Source organism: Nerophis ophidion, linkage group LG15 (genome assembly GCF_033978795.1).
Source record: "Nerophis ophidion isolate RoL-2023_Sa linkage group LG15, RoL_Noph_v1.0, whole genome shotgun sequence".
NCBI classification, from domain to species: domain Eukaryota; kingdom Metazoa; phylum Chordata; class Actinopteri; order Syngnathiformes; family Syngnathidae; genus Nerophis; species Nerophis ophidion.
The window spans coordinates 18,001,638-18,028,498 of NC_084625.1; the positions used below are offsets into that span (position 1 = coordinate 18,001,638).

A 26,861-nucleotide genomic window follows, 5' to 3' on the forward strand; every position below is an offset into this window, starting at 1 on the left:
TAAATTGCCAATAAAACAGGAAAAGTCACCTCAACAGTATGGTAGTTCTTTGGATTTTTTTCAAAACTGATATTAGTCCTCCGTCGCGCTTATTATTTTCCTAACCTGCGTTGGTTCCCTATTCAGATGTACGGAAAAACCAGGTAGAAACTACAGTGCAAGACTGTATGAATTAAATAAATACAATATAGAAAATGTGCTACTTAAAAATAATTTGGTTAATTAATATTTATATAATAATTGCCACACAACTAAATATATAAATTCATTTCCATACTTAAATCAGAATGAACCAAGGTAAATGTTACACAGACCATATAACTTCCTGTCAGTAAATTTGCAAAACATGTTCTCAGGTTTCTCCATCTTTACATTTTCAAACTATTTTGTTACACTGTATTAAGCATTTCATACATATTCCTTATTTTTGCATCTTAATTTAAAGAAGTTATTGTTAAGCATTCATTGTGATTTTAAAATGTCGTTTACGTTGTTTACCACTGTTGTGTTGACATTTCCTTTTTTCTGCCGTGATAGCTGAGGGGATCATAATCAGAGGAAGGGCACAATTGAAATAAAAATGCTAACATTTAATACTTTTTTCTCTGGTCCATATTTGCCATAGGTCATAAAAAATATAAATGATGACCGATGTAGAAAAATATTTTAAAAAACTTATATTGTGATACAGTTTTCAGCCATATCACCCAGCCCTAGTGCATTTGTTTTTGTGCTCTTGGCTTTTCGACAATTGTGCATTGTGCAAAACAAACTGGTCTGTTCTCGCCAACGGAATAAAGTGCCCAAAAAATAAATCCCACGTGTTGGCGGTGACTCGGTCTCTGTGCTTTTTTTTTTTTGGGAGCACAACTGCCAAATGAGCCACCAAGGGGGCAAAGAACTAACAGTTGGATAAGAGCAAGAAACACTATTGAATTCAAGGAAGAACTCATTGCAAAGCACAAAGGTGGCGTCCGCGTGGTTTCTCCCCTCTTCCCTCTTCTCAAACAAGTCTTCAATAAAAAGGTAAAAGTGAAGTTAAATGTTCATCCATCCATTTCGTTTGTCATTTAGGTGTATTTCACATTGTTGTCTGCATCAAAAACTATGATTATTCTCTATAAAATATGTTTCATGTTAATATATCTGGCTGTCAAGAAAAAGAAAATTTGATTTGGGAAAAATTACTTGGGTTTTTGCTGTGATGTGGTGTTAGTGGAACAGCTTGCTCACAAAAACTGAGGTATCACTGTGGGTAATTGGTCCGTTTTAAATCTAGTTGCATGAAATTTGGCCATTCATGTAAGGGCTCAGTATCGGCAAATACTTCACGATACCCCACTTATTACAATGCAAGAGTCACGATACAAAACAATGTGCTGAATTGAGATATTCAACATAGTTCACAGATAAAATTTAAAATGCATTTTTTATTGTATATGTACACTAAATGAAAAACTATGTAATTCAATGATCAATTTTCAATTATTGCAATTGTACAGAAAATAGACTGAGTTTTTTGCCACATAAACGTAAAAAACAAGATAACACCACTTATACTCAACTGTCAACTTCTTGTACTGCCTTACTCAACACAAACCCCTAAATTGATATCATTAGAAAAAACACTGCGATATATTTCCATATCAATATGTTTCCCCATGGCCAATTCATATGCTGTATTAGAGGTTTTTAACCTTTTAGAGCACGGACCCCAACTTTTCCACTACAGAGATGCCAGGCCCCACAAAAATATTACCACTAAATTAGCAATCTTATTCTTAAATTTTACTGTATTCAATAATTATATCTAACATACATTTAACAGTATAAACTTTGTCAAATTACATGAAAGGATGTGTTAATCACAGAGATTATTATCAAGACTTGAGTCAGGCTGATTACAAAAATAATTTCTATGCAAATATACAACACAAGAGGAACTCAAAAACTAATAAAAATTATTTTACACACTATTACATGGTGCTAACATGAATTATTTGTAACTAAATTAATAATAATATGTGTCCTTTAACTAAACTATCAATTAAGTTAAAGTGAAAACAGCTTCACCACTCTAGTCATATTTTTTGCATTTAGGAAACTTCTCTATGATTTTAGCTCTGGACTACTGTTTGTTTCAGATTGTCATCACTGCCACAAGTGGTGAACAAGTTTATTATAACTGAATACAGACCACAACTGAAAAATATATAGATTTTGGCAGCCATCACAACAATAGGCCCTATAGTAAGAAACACCATTTCCTAGGGTAAGAGGTGCCTATTTTTGGCCACATTTGCTCCAAAAATAATAATGCTACAAATTCATCGATTGAGTATCGATAAGTCGACTATCAATTATTGACACAGTTTAAGCTGTACTAACAACCTCTTACATAGCACCTAATTTTTTTACAGAGTTTACCTTTTTTTATGCTTTTCCCATTGAAAAATAAAATATTCTAATAAAGTAAAATATGTCCATGATTATGTGACTTTTTTTATTGCATTATTTTTTTTATAAAGATCATTTTTGGACCCTGAGGGTAGAAGGCGTAACTTAAATGTAGCTTAAATAGTTAAACAAATGACCTAAATTTATACCTAATACTCTTTGCAGTGAAATGAACATACATTGCTGCTGTATCATTTATTTAAACAAGGAAAGATATGAATAACGTTTTTTCTACCTAAAGTGATACCGATTCCAATAGTACACACACACACACACACACACACACACACACACACACACACACACACACACACACATGCGTTGGGGGTCGTGTCACAGAGAGGTTGTCAATGAGAGGCAGGGGCTTCCGTTGCACACAAGGCCCTCACTGTTGGCAGCCTCTTTACAGCCACTTCACACGCAGCACAAGGTGGAAGATCTTCTTTTCAAACTATTGGCATCCACCTACTGAAAATTCTTGAAATGCAACCCATGCTAGAATTATTCTTTACCGTTTCAAACCAGCCAAACTACTATTCCTCAAAGCTCAAACTAAACTGCCACTATCCTATTATTTTGACCAAGGTTACCACGGAGACCAAGTCCTGAGACGTTGGCCTGAAAGTTATTTACCAGCGACTCCCACACATGAAAAGTGTCCAAATGTTCCTTTTTTTAGGACTTTGCTTTGCTCGTCTGCCATCATCTTGCCCGCCTTCCACTGCGCTCTTGCCCTCAAGTCCCACAAGCCTCACTTTCTTTCCAAAAGGCTGAAAAGCTGAACATCGCCATATCCCGAAAGAATTTCAGGCACTCTGCGTACACAGCTCGGTCAGAGGGAAAACAGAATTTTGTAGACGGGTTAAAGACGCAGTGGCCGCCCGTTACCAAATAGAGGGAAGTCAGGACAACAGGGACTGGGTTTGACCAAAGCTTTTTGTTTGATTTGTCTGAGCTCTTAAAGCCTTCATTGGATGAGCGTGGTGGATTTACCTGCACATGCAAGAGGCGAGGGGAATATTTTGCAAGGTTTCTCATCAAAACCCATAAGTTCTAGAATTGATCGAAGCCAATAAAGGCACATTTTAGCACAAGTTAACCTCGGATGACAAACAATGGAGTTTTTAGCTCTAAAATCCGAGGTATTGTCAAATTCCGAAGATCATTGTTGCATGGTTTAAAAAAGACACAGTGAGAATCTCCTTGGCAGAATGTTTTATGTTGAATCAACACAAAGCATACAATGTAAAAGAGTTGTATACATGCTGTGGTCAAGTGGGATGACGACACACCTGCAGTTCCCGGAGTTCTTAACTAAGGTTCTACACACCTTTCCACTGAGGATTAAACACAAATGGATTACCGCAAATCAAGTGTTGGTGAGATAGCGTGCGTCTTGTCACACATCCAAATTCTTCTTCTCCTTTTCAAGGGATTACTTTGCTGACCTCTCAGGATTCGTTGCAGTTGGGAACAAAATCAATCAATCAAAAAAAGTTTACTCATATAGCCCTTATTTACAGATGTCTCAAAGGGCTACAATGACCTAAGGTACTGGAATAACCATAGCCCCAACCCAAACTAAACATGGGTTTCAACTTAGCACCCAATAAAACAAACCAATTTAGCTCCTTGGCTAATTGTGTTGAAAAATGAGCTGTACGGGAACAATTTTGCCAGACAAATGTGTTGGCAACGTTCCTCGGTGCGACTCTGCGTCCCCGAAGTCAAACAGAGGCAAAGTCTTTCAGCACAACACACGGCCAGTCATGCTGAAAAAGCAATAAAAGGAACCGTGCAGGCTGTGATTCTAAAATAACAAGACAAGTCTGTGTCAAAGAGAAAAGCAGAAGTGAGAAATGTGGGGTTGGCATTCAGGGTGACAGCGTGGTTTGTGTGGCCAGGGTGTGTTTTGGTGTGCGTCTGACCTGAGAGATGTGGTTGATAGAGGACTCCATGCGCCGCAGCTGTGAGGCCTGGATGTCCAGCAGCTGCAGCACATTGTTGGCTAAGGCATTGATCTGGTAGGCCACGCTGGCCAGGGACTGGGTGGTGTAGGCTTTGGTCTCCTCCAGAGCTTTCCTCTTGTCCTGAGCCTGATGTGTAAAGAAAGGAAAACAAAAGATGAATAATTTGATTCCTGTGCAGGTCAGTCTTGCCAGGACATCCCAGCTGGGCCCGCTCTTGTTTCCTAGATACCTCTGCGTAGAGATGATGGAATGCTTCCTCCAGCAGCCCCACTGGGACCTCTGCGCACAGACCAAAACTGATGCATTGATCACTCACACTACCATTGCAGGGGGTCAGTGATCAACAACATGACGAGCACCAGACAAACAAAACAAAACAAAAACTAAAGCGTCACTGGTCGTCTCACCACAGACTCCCAGGGGCAGTGCGTTACTAATCCAAAGGCAATCCATCCAGCTAAAAGTCGCTGACCTGGAGTACTGCCATGGTGCTTCACTAGCACTGTAGCGTTAGTTCAAGCGGGAACCAAAGCAGCAGACATGTGAGTCCTAACGAGATAGAGGCAGCGGGAGAGCACACTGTCATTCATGAGCAGGCGCTTTCCACTGAGCTTTGTAACTGTAGGTAACAACAGGGAAATACTTCTGGCAATGAAAGCAGTTTTTAGACGTCAAAAAGCAGATTTAGGCCGTGCAGGCACACAGGGCTTTAAATCCCCGTTTGTCACTGCAGAACCGCTGGCCTACATTTTACACTCAAACAATGTTTATTCTCTTCCAACTACAGTTTGCAAATAGGTCAACTCATCTCAGTAGAAAATGAGACTGGATGATGTTCGTCAAAAGGTCACATTTGTATTTTTTCACGGTTATTGCTTGGTTGCAAAATTGTACTACATTCTATTATTCTTTATATTTTTAATAAAGTATGTGCGACAGGTCCCACAATAGTGTATTGGAAGTGTATAGGCCAAAATGTATTGAGGATTTTGGAATTTAGATAGGGCTTCACGGTGGCAGAACGGTTAGTGCGTCTGCCTCACAATACAAAGTTCCTGCAGTCCTGGGTTCAAATCCAGGCTCGGGATCTTTCTGTGTGGAGTTTGCATGTTGTCTCCGTGAATGCGTGGGTTCCCTCCGGGTACTCCGGCTTCCTCCCACCTCCAAAGACATGCACCTGGGGATAGGTTGATTGGCAACACTAAATTGGCCCTAGTGTGTGAATGTTGTCTATCTGTGTTGGCCCTGCGATGAGGTGGCGACTTGTCCAGGGTGTACCCTGCCTTCCGCCCGATTGTAGCTGAGATAGGCGCCAGCGCCCCCCGTGACCCCGAAAGGGAATAAGCGGTAGAAAATGGATGGGATGGATGGATGGAATTTAGATAGTTTAAGTGCTTTTAGAAGGCCCTACTGGGAATTTGCCTTTTGTGTGTCTTAGGGATGTAACCATATCACGGTTACGGTTCTTAAAAGCCATATTTTTGAGTGTTTTAATGTGTATTTTAATTCCTTTCTAAATTTGCAAAAGTTTTAATTTTTTTCTATAGCTAAAGGTAAATTCAGTGTTAATTTGGCACCACGTACAGTTTATGTGACGTCACACATGTTCACTTTCTGCTGTAGACAGCATAGTCTTTGTAATAAAGTTGTATAAAAAACACCTTTGAGTCATATACCTCCAAATATATTTATTTTCTAACATGCTCAGCCTGTACATTCAATGTGCACAAAGGAATATCTTACCATAGTTCCGCAGGCAGTCAACCAATCAATATCCTTTATTTAACCAGGTAAAAACTCATTGAGATTAAAATCTATTTTCCAAGCGTGACCTGGCCAAAAGGGCAGCAAAAATGAAGAAATACATATAAAAGCAATGGAAAACAGCAGCAGTCACACACCACAATTAAAAATAAATTACTTGCCATAAAAAACCAGTAGAAAATGTTTCAGTAAAAACAACTTAAAAAAAAAAAAAAAAAAAAAGTACAAAGCCCAATAGAAACAGTTTCCTGATCTTTTAAAATGGCCTGATATTCCCTCAAAGAGATCAGCTCAGATAACCTCAGATCCCATTTTAAATTATTCCATGACCATGGAGCAGCATATAAGAAATGTATTTATAAAATTTTAGCTTATGGTATGTCGTTTAATAATGAGGAAAAATGTTGATTTGTCTTTTATTCATGTTAGTATTTAAGCCAGCTAGCAAACTACAACTAGTCAGTCGTGAGTTAATAAAACATAATAATCACGGTTTTGAAAATTTTAATTTAAAATGGTAATACTGTCAAGAGGTTTTATTATTATTACCGTTTTTCGTTTCATCCCTAATGTGTCCATAGCTTCACTTCATTCACGACGTAATAGATGCCAAATTACCTGCAACAATGTAACATTAGGGACTGGGACAAACGGACACAAATGTTAGCACTATAGCTCACATAGATATGCCAGTGTTGCTGACATTGCACTCACATTTTAACAACAATGTCATCATGCTCTGGACGCCTATTTCTTTTATTCCGACAAGTGATTTCTTCCCGCAAGTGAAACAAAACGGTGGTCAACCAAGCCACGATGGCTGTTGTGCAGCAACCAGCGCACATACTGAGAACGCGAGGGCCCTAGATTTTCCTGCAAAAAGCAGATACGAGCAAAAAAAAAATCCGACTATGCAGTGGTAAACGGGTTATACTTGTATAAACGCTTTTCTACCTTCAAGGTAATCAAAGTGCGTTGACACTATTTCCACATTGATATTGCAAGGCCCTATCTACGACCCATAAGAAATGTCTTGGTCAAGGTCACACGGACGTGACTAGGATGGTAGAAGCTGGGGATCGAACCAGAAACCCTACCAACCGAGCCATTACCTGTCGGTGGAGTTTCCAGATATATTGAACTATCTTGTGCTCCAGATGATATTGTACACGACAAAACTTGTAAAAGCACAGAGGCCTACAAATTATTTGTGTGTGGCTGGGTCAAAGACATTGGTATCAAGACTCTCCCAGATTAATATGCACCGTTTTGCTCGGTTAAGGTTGCATTTCATGATTCAAATATGTGTCTTGCGAGGACCCCTCCATGTAAACAAACTTGCCCCTGACAGCTCGACACCCATGACTGTATATCCTTTTTATAAACTAACAATTTGTGAATCATCACCATATTTAATTTTTGTCTTATCATATGTACATTTGTGTACAAAATAAACAAGAAGGGAGACGTAGGTACCTTTCCTGACAAAGTGTCATTGACTCTGACTTTCTGGTTTCTGTTTATTTAAAAAATTAAAATACAAACAATATCAGGATAACACCTCAATGGGAAACACTAAATGAGTAAAGTATATTAAAATCCTTTAACGAAGTGGTCACTGCAACCTTGTGCGTTCTCTCACTCTGCTCCCTTCTACTGGAGTGCGTGCCACTTTTGTCGTTGTCTTTCGTACAATCTTGCACTCTTCCATCCTTCATGATTATCTCGTGAGGAACTCTCAACAAACTTTTATCGCTTTTCGCGATTTGAACGGTTTGTACAGCCGAAAACAACAAAGCATAGGGCATTTTTCATTGAGAAATGCTAAATGGCGCCTTGTACCCATTGAGAACAGACGCTGCTTGACCACTACGCATATTCAGTTAGCCGGACATGACGTCATTAAAATCCAAGCAATTCACTGAAAAAATTATGAAACCGACAGCTCATACATTTGTAAGTTGACTGACAGTTGGCCGAGGTCTGGCTTGATTTTATGATGTGTAGCAAAGCCTGCTTTTTTACAGGATTTCAATTATGAGATAGAGATCATCAAAACATCAAGAAAGGAAAAACTGAAGATAAAACCTCCCCTGATGACTTCCTTCATGAATTCTTTCATTTTCTGGGCTCATATGAAGTTAAATCTGTGGCCGTGTCTTGTTACACACACAGCTCTAATTCTATGTCAAATCCGTCCTGGAACGCCATTTTGTGACAGGAGTTAGAAATAACCTGGGGTCAGTTGGATCAACGATGATCAGTGGGAAGGACAGATGTATGGAGTTAGTACAGTGTCCGTACATCAAAGACAAAACTAGTTCGATAATCACAATAGGCAAAATTGTTGTTTCGTTATCCATACACCTGGAGATACCATGGACTCTGCTGAAGGCAGAGAAGTAATGCTTGAGCACTCCCCGCATATTTTAATCACTCGTTTCTGAGATGAATAAGGGAAAACACTACAGAGCATCCTGACTGTCAGCACCTCACATTGATTAAAAAACAATGGAGCAATGTGAGGCGTGTGCGCTACCAATAAAACAAAGGGCTGATGTTGGCAGGATAACAATCTGATTATACAGTAAAAGTTTGGAAGAGATTTGTGTCTAACAATACACAAGATAAAAGATGGTGGCCATCAAACGCAAGGAATCTGGACTGGCAGCAGCGGTGGGGGAAAAGTCAAACTTCCTTTCTTGACACTGTTAAGGAGTCTCCACCCAGATGGCAGAGCTCAAAAAGAGGAAACTGAGCTTCTGGGGCGGTGACATTACTCAAGACAAGATGTTGCTGGGGCGCCATTTTTTTTCCTTCCTGGTGATTCACTCTTCATCAGCTGTTGCCAGTGTTCAAACACATATGGTAGTCGTGTGAATATTAACTTTTACTCCTGAACCGATGCAAATTTAGCAAACAACGCACCCATACTGTGTTATTTTTCCTGACGAATAATCAACATAGTGGCGCTGCTATTACCCCCATAAGTCAGATTAAAATGAAATTTGAAACAGTTTTATGGAGTCTTTATAAAAGTTCATGGCCCATGTGTCAAACCCAAGATTTAGCCTGCCACATCATTTTAGGTAACCTGTCTCTTTAATGTGGCCCGCCATATCCTTTACTGCAGTGGTTCTCAACCTTTTTTCAGTGATGTAGCCCCTGTGAACATTTTTTTAACTCAAGAACCCCTAATCAGAGCAAAGCATTTTTGTTTGAAAAAAAAGAGATAAAGAAGTAAAATACAACACTATGTCATCAGTTTCTGATTTATTAAATTGTATAACAGTGCAAAATATTGCTCATTTGTAGTAGTCTTTCTTAAACTATATGGAAAAAAAGATATAAAAATAACTTAAAAAATGTGTTGAAAAATAAACAAGTGATTCAATTATAAATAAAGATTTCTACACATAGAAGTAATCATCAACTTAAAGTGCCCTCTTTGGGGATTGTAACAGAGATCCATCTGGATTCATGAACTTAGTTCTAAACATTTCTTCACAAAAAAAGAAATCTTTAACATCAATATTTATGTAACATGTCCGCAAAAAAATCTAGCTGTCAACATTGAATATTGCATTGTTGCATTTTTTTCAGTTTCTGAAATTACATTCATATTTTGTTGAAGTATTATTCAATAAATATATTCATGAAGGATTTTTGAATTGCTGCTATTTTTAGAATATTTTTTAAAAATCTCACGTACCCCTTGGCATACCTTCAAGTACCCCCAGTGGTATGCATAACCCCATTTGAGAACCACTGCTTTACTGTATGTAGCCTACAAAAGGTCTTTATTTCCAGCCTTTCTGGCAAAATGTAGCTGTTCTTTAAATTTTTACAGAAAAATGTATTGCCCCCGCGACCCGACCTCGGATAAGCGGAAGAAGATGGATGGATGTACTGCATACAATTGTACATGTTCCACACTTTAATATATTTTGATAATGAAACAAGATACTGCAAGCTTTTTTTGAGGGTGGGTGTTATTAAAAATAAATAAAGTGAGTGTGAATGTTGTCCATCTGTGTTGGCCCTACGATGAGGTGGCGACTTGTCCACCTACACCGTCAACCTTTATGCAGCTAGGATAAACTCTAGCAACCCCCACAACCCCAAGAGGTAGAAAATGGATGGATGAATAGCTCTGCTGGATTTCAAAAGAAAAATAGAGGTGCTATGTAAATCTAATTCATTATCATTTTTATTATTGACAATGGCAATCAATATGTTCGTAAAACATGAATAATCAAAAAACATTGCCTCTGCAAATCGTGTAACGTGGCTACTGTACATTTATATGTTTGTATACAGGATCTTTATATATACAGGATACTTGAATGGGATTGTGCTGAAAATTTTAATTTTCCTGAAGGAACTCTCCTGACGGAATAAATAAAGTGCTACCTAATCTAATCTAATCTAATGGCACAGTTACATGTGGCCCTGTGAGGGTAACAATAACTGTGACGTGGCCCTCAATAAAAACAAGTTTGACACTCTTGGTTTATGGTGTTCAACCGAATTATATGGCTCGGCGATATGGCCTAAAAATAAATTTTCCGGTTCGATTCATGTTTTTTACCCAACTTTTTAAAGAAACCATTGATTACAAATGACAGAGATCATTCAAAACAAGTTCTTCGTTTATTGGATCAAAACCTAGAAGATTGAAATTACATTTCATACACTGCATCTTACTCTTAGCAAAATTATAATTTGAATAATGTTCTTTTTAGACCCGATAAAAACTTTACTCGTTATTAAATAATTTTAATACAACTAATTTTAGAGCTCCTCTGAGATGCAGTACTTCTGTATTGAATAAAATACTTCTGTTCACAAATATGTGGCATTGCACATTGCAAGCAAATAAATAATTATCTCAAACATTGAGATTAGTACTGTGAAAAATTTTAACTTTTGTCTTTCATAAAATACATTTGTACATCAAATTTAGCATTGTACATTGTATACAAATAAATAATCAAGTAAAACATTTAAAGGACTATAGTTTCATTAAGTGGATAATGGCAGGCTTTTTCATTCACACATCTTGGCGATATGTGCATAGTGATTGTTGTGGATTAGTGATTGTTCTCCACTGTGCTTCTTTCTCTTCATGCAAATGGTACTGGTGTAAATGTTCCACCACCGTAGGCTGTTTTTAGCGCCATATTTGTTTCTTGTTGCAGTCTTTTTTTGCCTTGTAAAACGCCTGTATTTCCCGCACTTAACTGGAGGCTTCAGTTTCAGATGCAGGAATAAGTTTGTTGTGCTGCACCTGCTACCTTTTTATAAATAAGTTTTGCGGTGTGCAGTCATTTTTTTCCAAGCCTGTTTCCGCAAAACCAAAGTACTGGCAACAATTTATATTTCAATGTTTTGCTACAGTAGCTGTGCGGCTAAGTAGGGCTGGGCGATATTTCGAGTTTGTAAGATATATCAAAAGATTTTAAACAAGATGTGAATCAAGAAATAATAGTAATATCGACAATTTATTTCACGTTAAAATGACCAAACGCCGCTTGTTTGTTGTGTTCCTTGTTCTCTCCAGCTCCCCTCCACCGGCTACTAAACCCCTCCCCTTTTTCCTTCCAAGACGTGCTTAAACGTATAAGGACATGACTGGTTGGTTGTAGGGCTGGGCGATACGGCCTTTTTTTAATATCTCGATATTTTTAGGCCATATCGCAATACACGATATATATCTCGATATTTTGCCTTGGCCTTGAATTAACACTTGATACATATAATCACAGCAGTATGATGATTCTATGTGTCTACATTAAAACATTTTTATTCATACTGCATTATCATATACTCATTTTAAACATTCATGCAGAGAAATAAATCATAACTAAGTCAATTGACCAAAACTGTATTTATTAAACAGTTATTAAGCAATGGCACAAACATTCATGTTATTTCCAAAACAGAAAGTGTAAGATTGTCAGAGACATTTTAAGTGTCAAATAAAAATGTGCTGCATAATAGAAAATCAAATAGTGGTCGTCCTTCACTATGTTGTAGGTTACTACGGACGTTATTAAATTCTGTTGTTGACTATTTTTTTCATACGGTGTTGATGTGGAAATGGTTGCCTCAGCATATTGTTGGTGTGGCACCGAACAGAGATGTTGACATGCGGAGTGTGCACTCTTCATTCTCGAGCAGGTGACTTTTCTAATGATGCTACATATTAGCAGTAATGTTACTTTTGTTAGCAATGCTTTTGCCCCACACTTGACAAATTCCGGTTGTCTGTTCGACATATTCCCACTTGAAGCCAAACCACTGCCAGACGATGGACCTCCTGCTGTTTTTCCTGGGAATTAATTCTTCCTTCATTCGCACCTTCTTTCTCTCGTATTACCACTTGCACGGCTCTGCTAGCATCATAGCTAACGTTACCCATGCTGCTACCTCTCTGCTCCGCGAGTGCGTCTACGTATGTGACGTATGACGTGACAGTATGTGACGTATGTAAGAAGGTGCGCTTACTGTCTGTGAGAAGGAGAGAGAGGAAAGATCGAGAAAAGCCTGTAATGTAATGCCCGCAGGTAAAAGCAACTGCGTGAGAATATATACTCGAATATCACGATATAGTCATTTTCTATATCGCAGAGAGACAAACCCGCGATATATCGTGTATATCGATATATCGCTCACCCCTAGTAGGTTGTTTACTATGATGAGTCACGATTGGTTGAGATTAGGCCAATCAGAGGCAAGATAGGGTGGGTCATGGAACCAGGAAGGGAACCCACAACAGACATCCCAAATGACGAGAGTTGCAGAAGAGAAGATTGAATTTTCAAGCGGGCGATTTCTATATTAAAAAAAAATAGTGGAAGATGGCAGAGGGATTCTTTTCATTAATTGTTTCTTTTAGCGATGTAGACAACGTCCAGAAAACCCGCAATGCGTCTACATTTGGACAAATGCATGCGTGTGGCTGAAACAATGGCCAACATTTGAGTTGTTTACCACGCAAGTCCAAATTATAACTTCTCTCGACATGGAAGATGTTGAATACACATTTAAAAACACACTTGGCTGTGGCAGGCATGTGATGACTTTTTCTACAATATAGCCTGTCGAAATGCTACATTTCATTTTCAACAAGACAGTAGCTGACATTTTATTCATTATTTCTACTCTTTATATTTCAACATTGAATAGTTGAATCATTTCGAAACAAACAACTAGATCATAGTCGCACAATTAAGTCAAGTCACTTACTTGGCGCTGACCACAGACATGTGGTCTCGTAGGACCACAGAACTGTGCGTGTGTGACAGTCCATTACATCGTCAACTGAGAAATAAAAAGTGCCTGTCTGCAAATGTATTTTTTATCTGAGTTTGATACATTGTGTACTATTTGCAAAGCTATGTCATTAATTTTATGTAGAAAGAATGTGTGTCTATTTTATTTATACATTCTTTGTTTTTCTACTTTATTTATGTAATGTAATTATGTGCTATTTAAACAGTTTATTTACTGTGCTGTTAATACTAGAGATGTCAGATAATGGCTTTTTTGCCGATATTGTCCAACTCTTAATTACCGATTCTGATACCAACCGATACCGATATATACAGTCGTGGAATTAACACATTATTATGCCTAATTTTGTTATGATGCCCCACTGGATGCATTAAACAATATAACAAGGTTTTCCAAAATAAATAAACTCAAGTTATGGAAAAAATGCCAACATGGCACTGCCATATTTATTGTTAAAGTCACAAAGTGCATTATTTTTTTTAACATGCCTCAGAACAGCAGCTTGGAATTTGAGACATGCTCTCCTGAGAGAGCATGAGGAGGTTTAGGTGGGCGGAGTTCGAAGGTGGGGTTGAGGTGGGTGGGGGGTAGCAGGGGTCTATATTGTAGCGTCCCGGAATAGTTACTGCTGCAAGGGGTTCTGGGTATTTTTTCTGTTGTGTTTATGTTGTGTTACGGTGCGGATGTTCTCCCGAATTGTGTTTGTCGTCCTTGTTTGGTGTGAGTTCACAGTGTGGCGCATATTTGTAACAGTGTTAAAGTTGTTTATACGGCCACCCTCAGTATGACCTATATGGCTGTTTGAGCAAGTATTCCTTGCATTCACGTACTGTAGATATTATGTGGTTGGGCCAGCACGCAAAGGCAGTGCCTTTAGGATTTGTTGGCGCTCTGTACTTCTTCCTATGTCCGTGTAACACTCTGTACAGCGGCATTTTAAAAAGTAATACATTTAACTTTTTCAAACAGATACCGATAATTTCCGCTATTACATTTTAAAGCATTTATCGGTCGATAATATCGGCAGTCCGATATTATCGGACATCTCTAGTTAATACCCATCTTGACTAAGTGGGTTAATAAAAGTGCCACTGACTGTTAACAGTACAGTTGTAATCCACTTCAATTTCACTAAATATCACACAAAAATGAATATCTTTATACAAATATTTTCACCGGAAAATATATCGAGATATATATCGAATATCGAGAGTAAGTAAAAACTTAGAGATATACTTTTTTGTCCATATCGACCAGCCCTACTGATAAAAAAGCAAGGGGACGGCTCAAGCTATGGAAGCATTTCAGGGGCAAAAAGTATGCCAGGACAAAAAGAAAAAAATCGATTTTTTATTTTTTAAATCGAATGTCTCGATGGAATCACTTTATTGCCCATGCCTACCGAATAATCACAACATTGAAAAACATTGTTGCCAGCAGACAAACGTGCAAGACTTTGCAAGTAACTGGCCGTTCCTCACTTACCATACGTTTAAGTATACGACTTTGAGGCTATCTGCATGCGAGCATGCCTTCCAGAGCATTTTGACCACAACCCAAAAAGGGCGCCACAAATCCTTTTCAATCATTCACAGTGAATCATGACAAAACATTACAACACCATGACAACACTTGACTAAACATATTATTCTTGTTTGCCCCCGTCCGGTGTCCAGACATTGAACTTCTGAACACAGCAACAGAGACATGCGTTCAACAGTTGCGCTCCCACACATCCAAAGTGTAAGAAGGAAATCTCAGGAATGTTTGGAATCCATCTTTAAGTTGTTCAAGTGCTGTTGAGGCGCTCGGGGCACAGGGCCGTCAGGGACAACCAGGCAGGAAGTGAAGACAAACACTGGGGAACGGAAAGCGCAGGAATCGTAGCGTTTTCAAACTTAAACAGATCCCTCCCTGACACAAAGGGAATGTCTTCCTGAAAAGGCTCATGGGTCAAACACATGACGAAAGCGGCATTGAGAGCAGCGCGGATGAGCCGTAAATCCAGCTGGAGGGTTACAGATCCTCACTTGGTGCTCGTCGCTACTCGCATCGACTGCTGATTGCTGGCGACTGTAATCTCGCAGAAGCAGCTGTTGCGGGATTGATGTAAATGTTTGAAATCTGTCATCTCGTTAAGAAGACGGTAGGACAACGACGTGGAATTACAACAGACAGTCGCCGGTTTGCTCGCCTTATTTAGTGGTTCAAGGCTCGCACCCACAAGATATAACTTCATAACTGGCTATGGTGTACAGTATACATGCTTAAAGTGACGCATAAGGACACCATGGAGGCAAACGCATTTAGACGACCCTGCATCTCTTCCTTCTCCTATGCGGACGCAGATGGAGGCCGTCTGATGGGCCATAAGGTTTCAGCGACCTTGAAACACTACACAAGTGCAAATAAAAATTCCTCCAGTGTGTCAGCAAAGGCAAACACTTTCTACAAACTTATTTAAAGACATGCTTGCATACATGTTAATACAGATATCCTCAGACTTTTATAATACTTATGGGCAATTTGCATCATGACAGCCATGTTTTCCAACTATCATCGCTCACAATATTCATACATGACCGTGTTTTCCATACATTATATCCACTACGGCTAAATTTGCACCGCCGCAGAAAGATTAGTTTCTTTTTTTAAGTTTTTTTCTTCACCCTTGCTCAAAAACACGCAATAGTGTGGCTATTTAGGTGTCCTGTAGATACAACGCTGGACAGTTAATAGTAGGACTGTAACGGTTTTATAGATACCACGGTAGTACGCTTTCATTATCTTCTCAATAATGCCGTGACAAGTCACGGTATCAAACCAAAACTTGGTGTGTAGTTTTTTTTCTGGCTCTTTTACTTTGGCGGGTCTGAAAATAAACTACATCTCCCAGAATCCTCAGTGTGAGGGCAAAGAGAAAGCAAGGAAGTGAAGTGTGTTCCACTTTGTAGTAGATAGAGAAAATCCATTCATAACGTTTTAAAAGTGATGTTTCCATCAAGCACACAAACCCTGGTGAAAACAATTTCTGTGGCTGAGGTGTAATAAAGCGCACCACGTCCGTCTCGAACGGTTCAAGCCAAAACAGACTCGATCAAGGCGAATGATGCCATGGGAAATCCACTGCTGCACACCGAAGCTACTTCATAAGCTGAAATCACCCAGAAAAAATTAAGCCAGTGAAGCTAAACGTCCATACACCAAGTATTCACATTATTAAAAGTTAAAATGTGAGTTAACTTTACTGAGAAATTGCATTTTTTTAAACTGATAGAAAAATCCACAGTAAAGGACACGGCTTCTTTGAAAGTAAAAGTTGAGAGACCCCGTGTATGTTGCACAGTTTTTTGCACTTAAAAATACAAGTTTGTAGTAATCAATATGATTACAAGATGTTAAGCTTTTTATTTTTAGCATTTTCCTAACCATTCCTGCCACATAATTTTACACAGTATGGCATTTTAAGTCTTTTTTGGGGGAGGGGACATACGCCACAACAATATAGCACCGCAGCCTTAATACTGTGATAATATTGTACCGTGAGATTTTGATATTTTCACATCCCTTTTAATATTTTCACATCCCTAGTAAATGGCATCATTACTGGGGCTCGACCGAAATTGATTTTTTGGGTGATAAATTTAGATTCCGATGATCTAAAAATCGGCCATTGTTTTTTACATTTTGTAGACAAAGTACCGGTTTTTGTTGATGTTCAAATTGGCCATTTTTTTTTTACATTTTGCAGACAAAGTACCTGTTTTTGTTGATGTTTAAATCGGCCATTTTTTTTTTACATTTTGCAGACATAGTACCTGTTTTTGTTGACGTTTAAATTGATCTTTTTTTTTTTAACATTTTGCAGACACAGTACCTGTTTTTGCTGATGTTTAAATCGGCCATTTTTTTTTTTACATTTTGCAGACAAAGTACCTGTTTTTGTTGATGTTGATATAACATGAAAGGAGAACATTTTAGTATTTTTAATAGATTTATAATCAGAAATTGTGCAGAACAAGCAGCAAATGAACAGTTTGAACATAAAACAATCATCAAAATGAATGTTTTTTTTATTGCCCGTGTATGTTATAAGGCGCACGCACATTAAACTAACACTCGCAAGTCAATAAATTCATATTCTGTGGTTAAGTAAGGTTTTGAAAACATGACATGAGTGCAACAAAGCCCACAAACAAGTTTGCGTCATGGCCAAACACGGAAATTAGACAATGACGTGATGTAGTGCATCACATTCGACCACAAGTACATTGAATAAGTTTGTGGGTCCCCTAATTATGTCGGTGCTACATTTTGTGGCGATTCAACTAAATACCCTAATGTTACACAGTGTTTTGTACAGCAATGTGGGAGATTTATTGTCAATCCAGCTTATGGGGCACCTTTTTTTGAGCAGCAGTTCAGGAGTAGAAGCGTCGTAGAAAGCTTTTCAAATGACTGATGACTTATTATCAGAATATATTAAAAGGAAAAACATGTCAAAAATACTTTTGTGGATTTGCTGTGATGCATTTAAGCTTTCAGTCTAAAATCTTCAATAAAAAATAAAAAAGTAAAGTTTTTAATCTTCTCTGCACACTCAATGACGTGTCATCCTAACAGCGCATTTTCCATAAGCCCCCCTCTGTCTACTTGCGATACAAAAAGCGACATGCCTCAGCTTGAAGCGACTCATCATTGCAGCTTCTACTCCACCTTCCGGAGTGTCACTGAGCACATGCCAACGAATGGTGAAGACTAGACAAGGACAATTTCCCCCCCTAAAAAAACGCATCCCGTTTTTGTCTTTAGCATGTGACACACTGGCTTATGCTTCCTGTTCTGTGTCACAGGAAACAGTCTAATAATAATAGTGGAGGCAGCACAACCACATTCAATCTTTGGTTGGTCCTTGACTGCCTTTCCTCTGTGTTCTCATACATCCATCCATCCATTCATTGTCTACGGCTAGTCCCTTTTGAGATCTCGGGGGATGCTGGAGCCTATGTCATTCAGAAATTAAAAAGAAAGTAAGAGAAAGTCCCAACTTTGGCTGCTCTATTATGTTGAATTGTTGTGGGATCAGTCTTACGGTGTGGATTTCAGACTCAGAAGGAAAAAAAAAAACACTCAAATCAAAACGCACCTACGGTTGTACAAATTTGATATTTTAATCCGCATTCTCTTTTAATGTGTCTTTACCATTGAACAAAATGTTTGCGTACTGCGCGAGTGCTTAGTTCAACTATCATCAAATCAAAAATCATAAGTAACAGAGCTGCTGCTGTTATTTCATTCTATAAATCTTTTCTTGACTACAAAGACAAAATTAAATATTTCCTACATGAGTGAATCTTGCTATGGCTAACAATCTAAAACAAAATAAATGGGTGCATTTTGTTAGTTTCTCTGTTTAATTCTAGGTTAATACTGCCAAGCTTTCCTTTTGAAGCTAATTTTGCACTGAACATAGTATTTCATTGATAAATGTGAGTTTTCTGTTGCAAACAATTAAAAAAAAAAAAGTTTTTCCCTCTTACTCAGGCATACTTTATGCCCCCAGGAGTGTCCGTAGTTTAGCCTTCTTTAGTTCCTTAGTGAGATTACACACACGCAAAGCACATACATGGCCGATACAAACGAGAGCTTGTAGTTTGTTATAAAGAACAAAATTGTGTCGTCAGTGGTTTTGTGGCAATAGGCATTAAACCAGTGAGTGCATGCTGCAAATCGAATTTTAAAAAGACAGCAGTACAGGCCTGAGGTATATGGCCTATAAATAAAATGTCACAAAAAAATTGAGTTACTATTTTCCCCTACAATTTAAAGAAACCATTGAATACAAAGTGGCAGAGATCATTGTAAACAAGTTTTTATTTTATTGAAACAAAAACTAGTTGTTTGAAATTATACTGCTAACACTGCACCTTACTCTCAGCAAACGTCTAATTTGTGTAATGGATAAAATTCCTATGGTAGGAAAAGGGGTAGGATTACATAAACTTTGCTTCGTCCAACTCCTTTTCGGACATGCTATAATGAAACAACTGGAAATATGTGATGAATTACATTGTATCATATTCATATTCGAAATAAACTGAAACCGACCTGAACTGAATGTTGTTCTTTTTAGACTAAATAAAACAATTACTTTTTATGGAATAATTTTCAAATAATTACATTAAGAGCATCCCTTGGGAAGCAATACCTCTGCTTGAATAGAATGATTGTGTTAACAAAAATGTAGCATTGCCTGCAAATAAACAATCTCCAACATTGAGATCAATAAAGTGCAAACTTCAAGCTTCTGTCTTGATTCTGTAAATAAAAAAAGGAGTATTATGCATTGTGTCCAAATAAATAATGAAGTAAAATATTGAGGACTAGTTTGTTTTAGTCGGTGGATAAAGTAAACGCAACTTCACTTCATTCCCACATCAAAATTGGCAGCGTGCGGTCACTTGTTCAACATCAGTTATCGCAAAACCGAAACATTTAAAATACTTTTGCTTTCTTAGGAACAAAACTCTCGCTCTCGTGAGCATTAGCCATGTTTTGCTATGTGTTCTGCTAAGGAAGTAATGGGACGGCGTTACAAAAGCTCCCAAGGTGCAAAAAGTATGTCGGAGCAGGTGGAGAAAAAAATAGATTTTTTTATTTTTTAGATGGTCATCAACAAAAAACTTACATGTATCCAAAAAAATCAATATATCGCCCAGGCCTACAGTAGCACAACAAACTTTTTCCAGCATCTGAAACCGAATCATTCAGCCGAGGGGTTGAAATGCAAATCTTTACAAGGCGAACCAGCACATAACAACAAACTAAAAAACTCCAGCTAAAAAGCAGCTACTGTGGTGAAATCATTTACTAAAAAAAGAAAAAGTTCACAAAAGCGGTCGCTCAGCACGTCGCTCAAGATGTGGTGCTCAAACAGTAGAAAAAATTGTGTTCATCTACTTACTGATCTATAGAGACCGCTCATGCTACATTTTTATTTACCAAAGTATTTCATTCAAGTGTCTATATTGAATAACTATTTGATTAGAACAATGCATATTGATCAACATATGAGCAAAAGCATCACAATAGTAAATATTCTTCAATTAGCTACAATAGCTAAATTTCAACCATTTCGTTTTATAAAAATTATTCACACAAAATCCAATATAAATCTGTTATACAAAAAAGTTCAGATATAAATTGATCAAATAAAAGCAAACATTTTTCTAAATTATCGCTGTCATTTGTATTCATTAAGTTTCTTTAAAAAATACGGGAAAAGACAAAATCTGGAAAATCTGGGATAGAATTTTGTGAAAAAATCAAAAATGCTCTTTTTAAGTCATGTCGCCCAGGCCTAACTACACAAGAAGTAATTGTGTGCACATTTTAATGCAGTGCAACTGGACAGTAGTTTTTAAATAAATGATAAATGGCTTGTACTTGTATAGCGCTTTTCTACCTTCAAGGTACTCAAAGCGCTTTGACATTACTTCCACATTTACACATTCACACACACATTCACACACTGATGGAGGGAGCTGCCATAAAAGACGCTAACCAGCACCCATCAGGAGCAAGGGTGAAGTGTCTTGCTCAAGGACACAACGGACGTGACGAGGTTGGTACTAGATGGGGATTGAACCAGGGACGCTCGGGTTGCGCACTGACACTCTCCCACTGCGCCACGCCGTTTGTTGAACACTGCTTAGTGATAATGAGGAAGTTGACAATATTGCAACGAATGCGGCGCTCCAATTTTATGATGACAAAAACGACACCATTTGTGTCGCCATTGACCTCAGCAACATATTAACTTATCTTCTTCTGTCTGCGTTTAAATAATTGTACTCATGTTATATTCATCTGATATGCAGATATTATCATACAACCTAAAATTTCACTTCATTTTGAACCTGTATGATAATCATTGACACTTGTGTGGCAGTTGATATTTAAGATTAGTCTTCCCAACATGGGAGAGGGGTTAGTGGGTCTGCCTCACAATACGAAGGTCCTGAGTAGTCCTGGGTTCAATCCCGGGCTTTGGATTTTTCTGTGTGGAGTTTGCATGTCCTCCCCGTGAATGCGTGGGTTCCCTCCGGGTACTCCGGCTTCCTCCCACTTCCAAAGACATGCACCTGGGGATAGGTTGATTGGCAACACTAAATTGGCCCTAGTGTGTCAATTGATTGATTGATTGATTGATACTTTTGTTAGCAGATTGCACAGTTCAGTACATATTCCGTACAATTGACCAATAAATGGTAACACCCGAATACGTCTTTCAACTTGTTTATTAAGTCGGTGTCCACGTTAATGAATTCATGGTAAAATGTGAGTGTGAATGTTATCTGTCTATCTGTGTTGGCCCTGCAATGAGGTGGCGACTTGTCCAGGGTCTACACCGCCTTCCGCCCAATTGTAGCTGAGATAGGCACCAGCGCCGCCCGCGATCCCAAAGGGAATAAGCGGTAGAAAATGGATGAATGGGTCTCCCCAACATAATATGTCATTTTATTCATCATCAAGCTGAGCAGTGTTTATTTTGTCAAATGCTACTTTACACTTCTGACACAGTTCAATCCTGGTACTGATTATTTATACTTCCATTATTCCCAATGGGAAGCAATAGTTTTGGCTCTTTATTTCCAAAGTCAGTTCTGATTAGTTACCATTCAGTTCAATAGTTGACAACTAACGTTTTGTCATGTCTGTAAAAGCCAATAAAGGAGCGTTTGTCCCCGAAAGACCAGACACTTTTGTTACATGTGAAGCTTCTCTGTGTGGGCTATAATTGGCACAGATCTTTCGAGCGGTGCCTCGACACTGGCAAATCTTACCAGGGCTCAGAAGAAAACAAAATTACAGAGAGTCCTGAGGGAGTGCAGCTGTAGCAGACACACCCTCCATTGCTGATATGGTGGCGCTTTCGTCTGGGAAATTATCACCAAATGTCTCTAAAAGTAACACCCATCCATCTTCTACCGCATGAACATAGAGAAGATGTGCAGCCTGCAAAGTTTGTTTTTTTAACAAGAAGGGGGATCAATTCTTCCTACTTTTATTGACCTTCCCACAATGGGCTTTACATTCCTCCTTGTGATTCAAACCTGCAGATGAATGATCTGACCATAAAACTACATTCCACAGATTACCACGCACATAACACACCATTATGTGGCATCATATTGTGTTGTGGGGGTTAGCTGCAGCAACTACACAAGTCTACCACTGACATTAGAACAGTGGTTCAGAACCTGGGTTCGATCGAAACCCTACGGGTTCGGTGAGTCTGCCTCAGCGGTTCGGCAGGGCGCAGCGGTCAAGACACACCAGACTCATGTACTGTACTGTGCAATCTACTAATAAAAGTTTCATTCAATCAATCAATCGTGTAAATAAAAACATCTCCCAAACGGCGTATCTGTACTGTAAAGTTAACATTTGGATGACAATAAAAAGGAAGTCTAAGTATTATGGATAGCCCCCCCAAACAATGTTCCCTCTAATTTGCAAGTGTGTAATTTGTTGTGAGTTCATGCACTGTGTTGGTTTCGTTCTTTGAACAAGGTGATTTCCATCTTGTGCACTATTAAAAAAACAAAACATCCATCCATCCATTTTCTACCGCTTATTCTCTTTGGGGTCGCTGGTGCTGTCACGCCAAATTTCTTCTCCCTACAAAAACCTTCCCCCCATTTACTTCCGGGTTCATGATTAATACAGACGTTTTGTTAACGCTATATTATAAAAATATAACGCTATATTATAAAAATATAACGCTATATTATAAAAATAAAGACGTTTTGTTAACGCTATATTATAAAAAAATTAAAAAAAAACAATTTATAAACACAAGCTATGGGATGACATAAGAGGAAACGTGTAAATGAGTCATTCCATAGTTTGTGTTTGTAAATTGTTTAATTTTTTTTATAATATAGCATTAACAAAACATCTGTATTTTAAAAATATAGCGTTATATTTTTTATAATATAGCATTATATTTTTATAATATAGAGTTAACAAAACGTCTGTATTAATCATGACCCCGGAAGTAAATGGGGGTAAAGGTTTTTGTAGGGGGGGAAGAAATTTGGCGTGACAGCGCCTATCTCAGCTACAATCGGGCGGAAGGCGTTGTACACCTGGAAAAGTCTCCACCTCATCGCAGAAAACAAAACATATAACTTGTGTTGAATTTGAAGAAAAAAAACATTTTATTTTTAACTAAAGAAGGGTTCGATGAATGTGCATATGAAAGAGGTGGGGTTCGGTACTTCCAACAAGGTTAAGAACCACTGCATTAGAACATGCTTCAATCACTCCACTCTGTTTTTGTGGTGACTTCGAAATGCTTTATGAGCCATTATAGTGCTCCTAAATGCTATTACGGGGCAAGGTGGTGTGTAAATGTGGCGAGCCATCACTTCTTAAAAAGGCCTTCTCATGAAATAAAAGCGAGTTAAAACAGCTGAGGCGCGTTCAATGACCGGCTGTAAAACAGGCCTCCCGCATCGGCAGTTTGTAACCGACACGAGCGTGTTATCGAGAGGGAAAAAAGTAAGACACACCCTTCGTGTAAACACACAGAAGCGGCGAAATGTTACCCCTCACCACCCACAAGACATAGCTCCCGGTTTTAAGGGCGGAGGATCGTCGCTCCACAAGTCTGTGTGATTTATCCACATTTCCTGTGCCAACGGAGCATTCAAAATCCCGAGCTTTCCACCCCCACAAAAGAAGCCTTCGGAGTTAGCTGGCCTGGCTAGCTTACCTGCACATAATTGTTCTCACAGTAGTCCGCGACTCTCGTCAGGTTCTGGTAACTCTCAACAAGCGCACTCTGGCGGCCGGGATCTCTTCATCGAGCAGCATTTGTAGCTCTGCCATCTTTACATGTCTCCGCAGTGTCGATGTCCCTTCGCCGACTTCCTTCGGAGTAATGCAGCAGCTACCAGATCGGTCTTGGAGCGCCCCTCCCTCCCGCCCTCGCTTGCTATTGTGGGACCCCAGATGTCAAGATCGTCTGTTGTGAAGAACGATGTCTGACTACGTGCTCGACAACTATCGCAGTATAATCATAGTGTATTTCGCTGTGTAACCTATACAAATCCCATATGTACCCAATAGTTTATAATTATAATTCAGCATGATAGCAAGTGAAAATAAATTAAATATTAAAACAATTTTAGAAATGGGTCGACAGAGTGAGAGCTCTTACTCTTTACCGATACCAGCACACTCTTGCGCTGTAGAGACGCACGTCGGGAAATGTAGTCTAAAAGCCTACTGAAACCAGTACTACCGACCACGCAGTCTGATAGTTTATTATCAATGATGAAATCTTAACATTGCAACACATGCAAATATGGCCTTTTTAGTTTACTAAATTGCAATTTTAAATTTTGCCCTGTGAAAACGTCAGTTGATGCGCGTGACGTTTGATTGATTGATTCTTTTATTAGTAGATTGCACAGTTCAGTACATATTCCGTACAATTGACCACTAAATGGTAACACCGAATTAGTTTTTCAAGTTGTTTAATTCGGGGTCCACGTTAATCAATTCATGGTCTAGCTCCTCTGGGATTGTAGCGGACATTTTTTTCCAGCCCGATACCAGCTATAATAGTCTGCTTTAATCGTATAATTACACAGTATTCTGGACATCTGTGTTGCTGAATATTTTGCAATTTGTTCAATTAATAATGGAGACGTCAAAGAAGAAAGATGTAGGTGGGAAGCGGTGTATTGCAGCTGCCTTTAGCAACACAAACACAGCCGGTGTTTCCTTGTTTACATTCCCGAAGGTGAAGCTTTACTATGGAACAGAGCGGTCAAGCGAACATGGTTCCCGACCACATGTCAACTGGCAGGTTTCGGCGAGAAAATTGTGGTAATAAGTCGGCTCTTACCGTAGACATGACATTCCTCGTGCACCTGTCAAAGAGGCAGCTGCGTGCCGTCCCTCAGAGACACTGGCAGTCACCACACCCGTGGCCACACCCCTCCGACTTTCAGGTACGACAGTATAATACAGTGGTCTTAACCTGGGTTCGATCGAACCCTAGGGGTTCGGTGAGTCTGCCTCAGGGGTTCGGCAGAGCGCAGCGGTCAAGACACACCAGAATCATAAATTGATTGACGTGGACCCCAACTTAATTTAAAAAGTTGAAAAACGTATTCGGGTGTTACCATTTAGTGGTCAATTGTACGGAATATGTACTGTACTGTGCAATCTACTAAAAAAAGTTTAATTCAATCAATCAATCAATCAATCAATCGTGTAAATTAAAACATCTCCCAATCGGCGTATCTGTACTGTAAAGTTAACATCTGAATGACAATAAAGAGGAAGTCTAAGTGTAAGTATTATGGCTACCCCCTAAACAATGTTCCCTCTAATTTTCCATCTAATTTGCAAGTGTGTAATTTGTTGTGAGTTCATGCACTGTGTTGGTTTCGTTCTTTGAACAAGGTGATGTCCATGTTGTGCAATAGTAAAAAAAAAAAAACATCCATCCATCCATTTTCTACCGCTTATTCCCTTTGGGGTAGCGGGGGGCGCTGGTGCCTATCTCAGCTACAATCGGGGCGGAAGGCGTTGTACACCCTGGACAAGTCGCCACCTCATCGCAGAAAACAAAACATATAACTTTGTATTGAATTTAAAAAAACTAAACAAAAAAATTTAATTTTTCACTAAAGAAGAGTTCGAGGAATGTGCATGTGAAACTGGTGGGGTTCCGTAACTCCAACAAGGTTAAGAACCACTGGTATAATATCACTACAACAATAGTAACACAATAAGCAGATAAGGGATTTTCCAGAATTATCCTAGTAAATGTGTCTAATAACATCTGAATCACTCCCACTGCCCTGTTTTTTTTTCTTTTCTTTTTCTAGTCCTTCACTCTCGGTTTCCGCATCCACAAATCTTTCATCCTTGCTCAAATTAATGGGGAAATCGTCGCTTTCTCGGCCCGAATCGCTCTCGCTGCTGGTGGCCATGATTGTAAACAATGTGAGGAGCTCCACAACCCGTGACGTCACGCGCACATTGTCTGCTACTTCCGGTACAGGCAAGGCTTTTTTATTAGCAACCAAAAGTTGCGAACTTTATCGTCGATGTTCTCTACTAAATACTTTCAGCAAAAATATGGCAAGATCACAAAATGATCAAGTATGACACATAGAATGGACCTGCTATCCTCGTTTAATTAAGAAAATCTAATTTCAGTAGGCCTTTAACTAAATGGCATTACCTACATTTTGTCTATTCTATTTACATGTACGGACGGTTATCCTTGTAAGCGATACGTACCCATGGTTATTCGTTTTGTTCTGCCCGGTACGAGGCTTT

General features: G+C 38.8%; 1 protein-coding gene across 1 annotated transcript in view; it reads right to left on the reverse strand.

The window, feature by feature from the left end:
* Nucleotides 1-24,404, reverse strand: part of abi1a (abl-interactor 1a) — a 44,634-nt gene extending 20,230 nt beyond the window's left edge. Inside the window, 3 exon segments of the mRNA XM_061921621.1 lie at nt 4,386-4,553; nt 24,274-24,341; nt 24,344-24,404. Coding sequence (XP_061777605.1) covers nt 4,386-4,553; nt 24,274-24,341; nt 24,344-24,389 — 282 coding nt within the window. The 5' untranslated portion in view covers nt 24,390-24,404.
* Between the last annotated feature and the right edge of the window lie 2,457 nt (nt 24,405-26,861).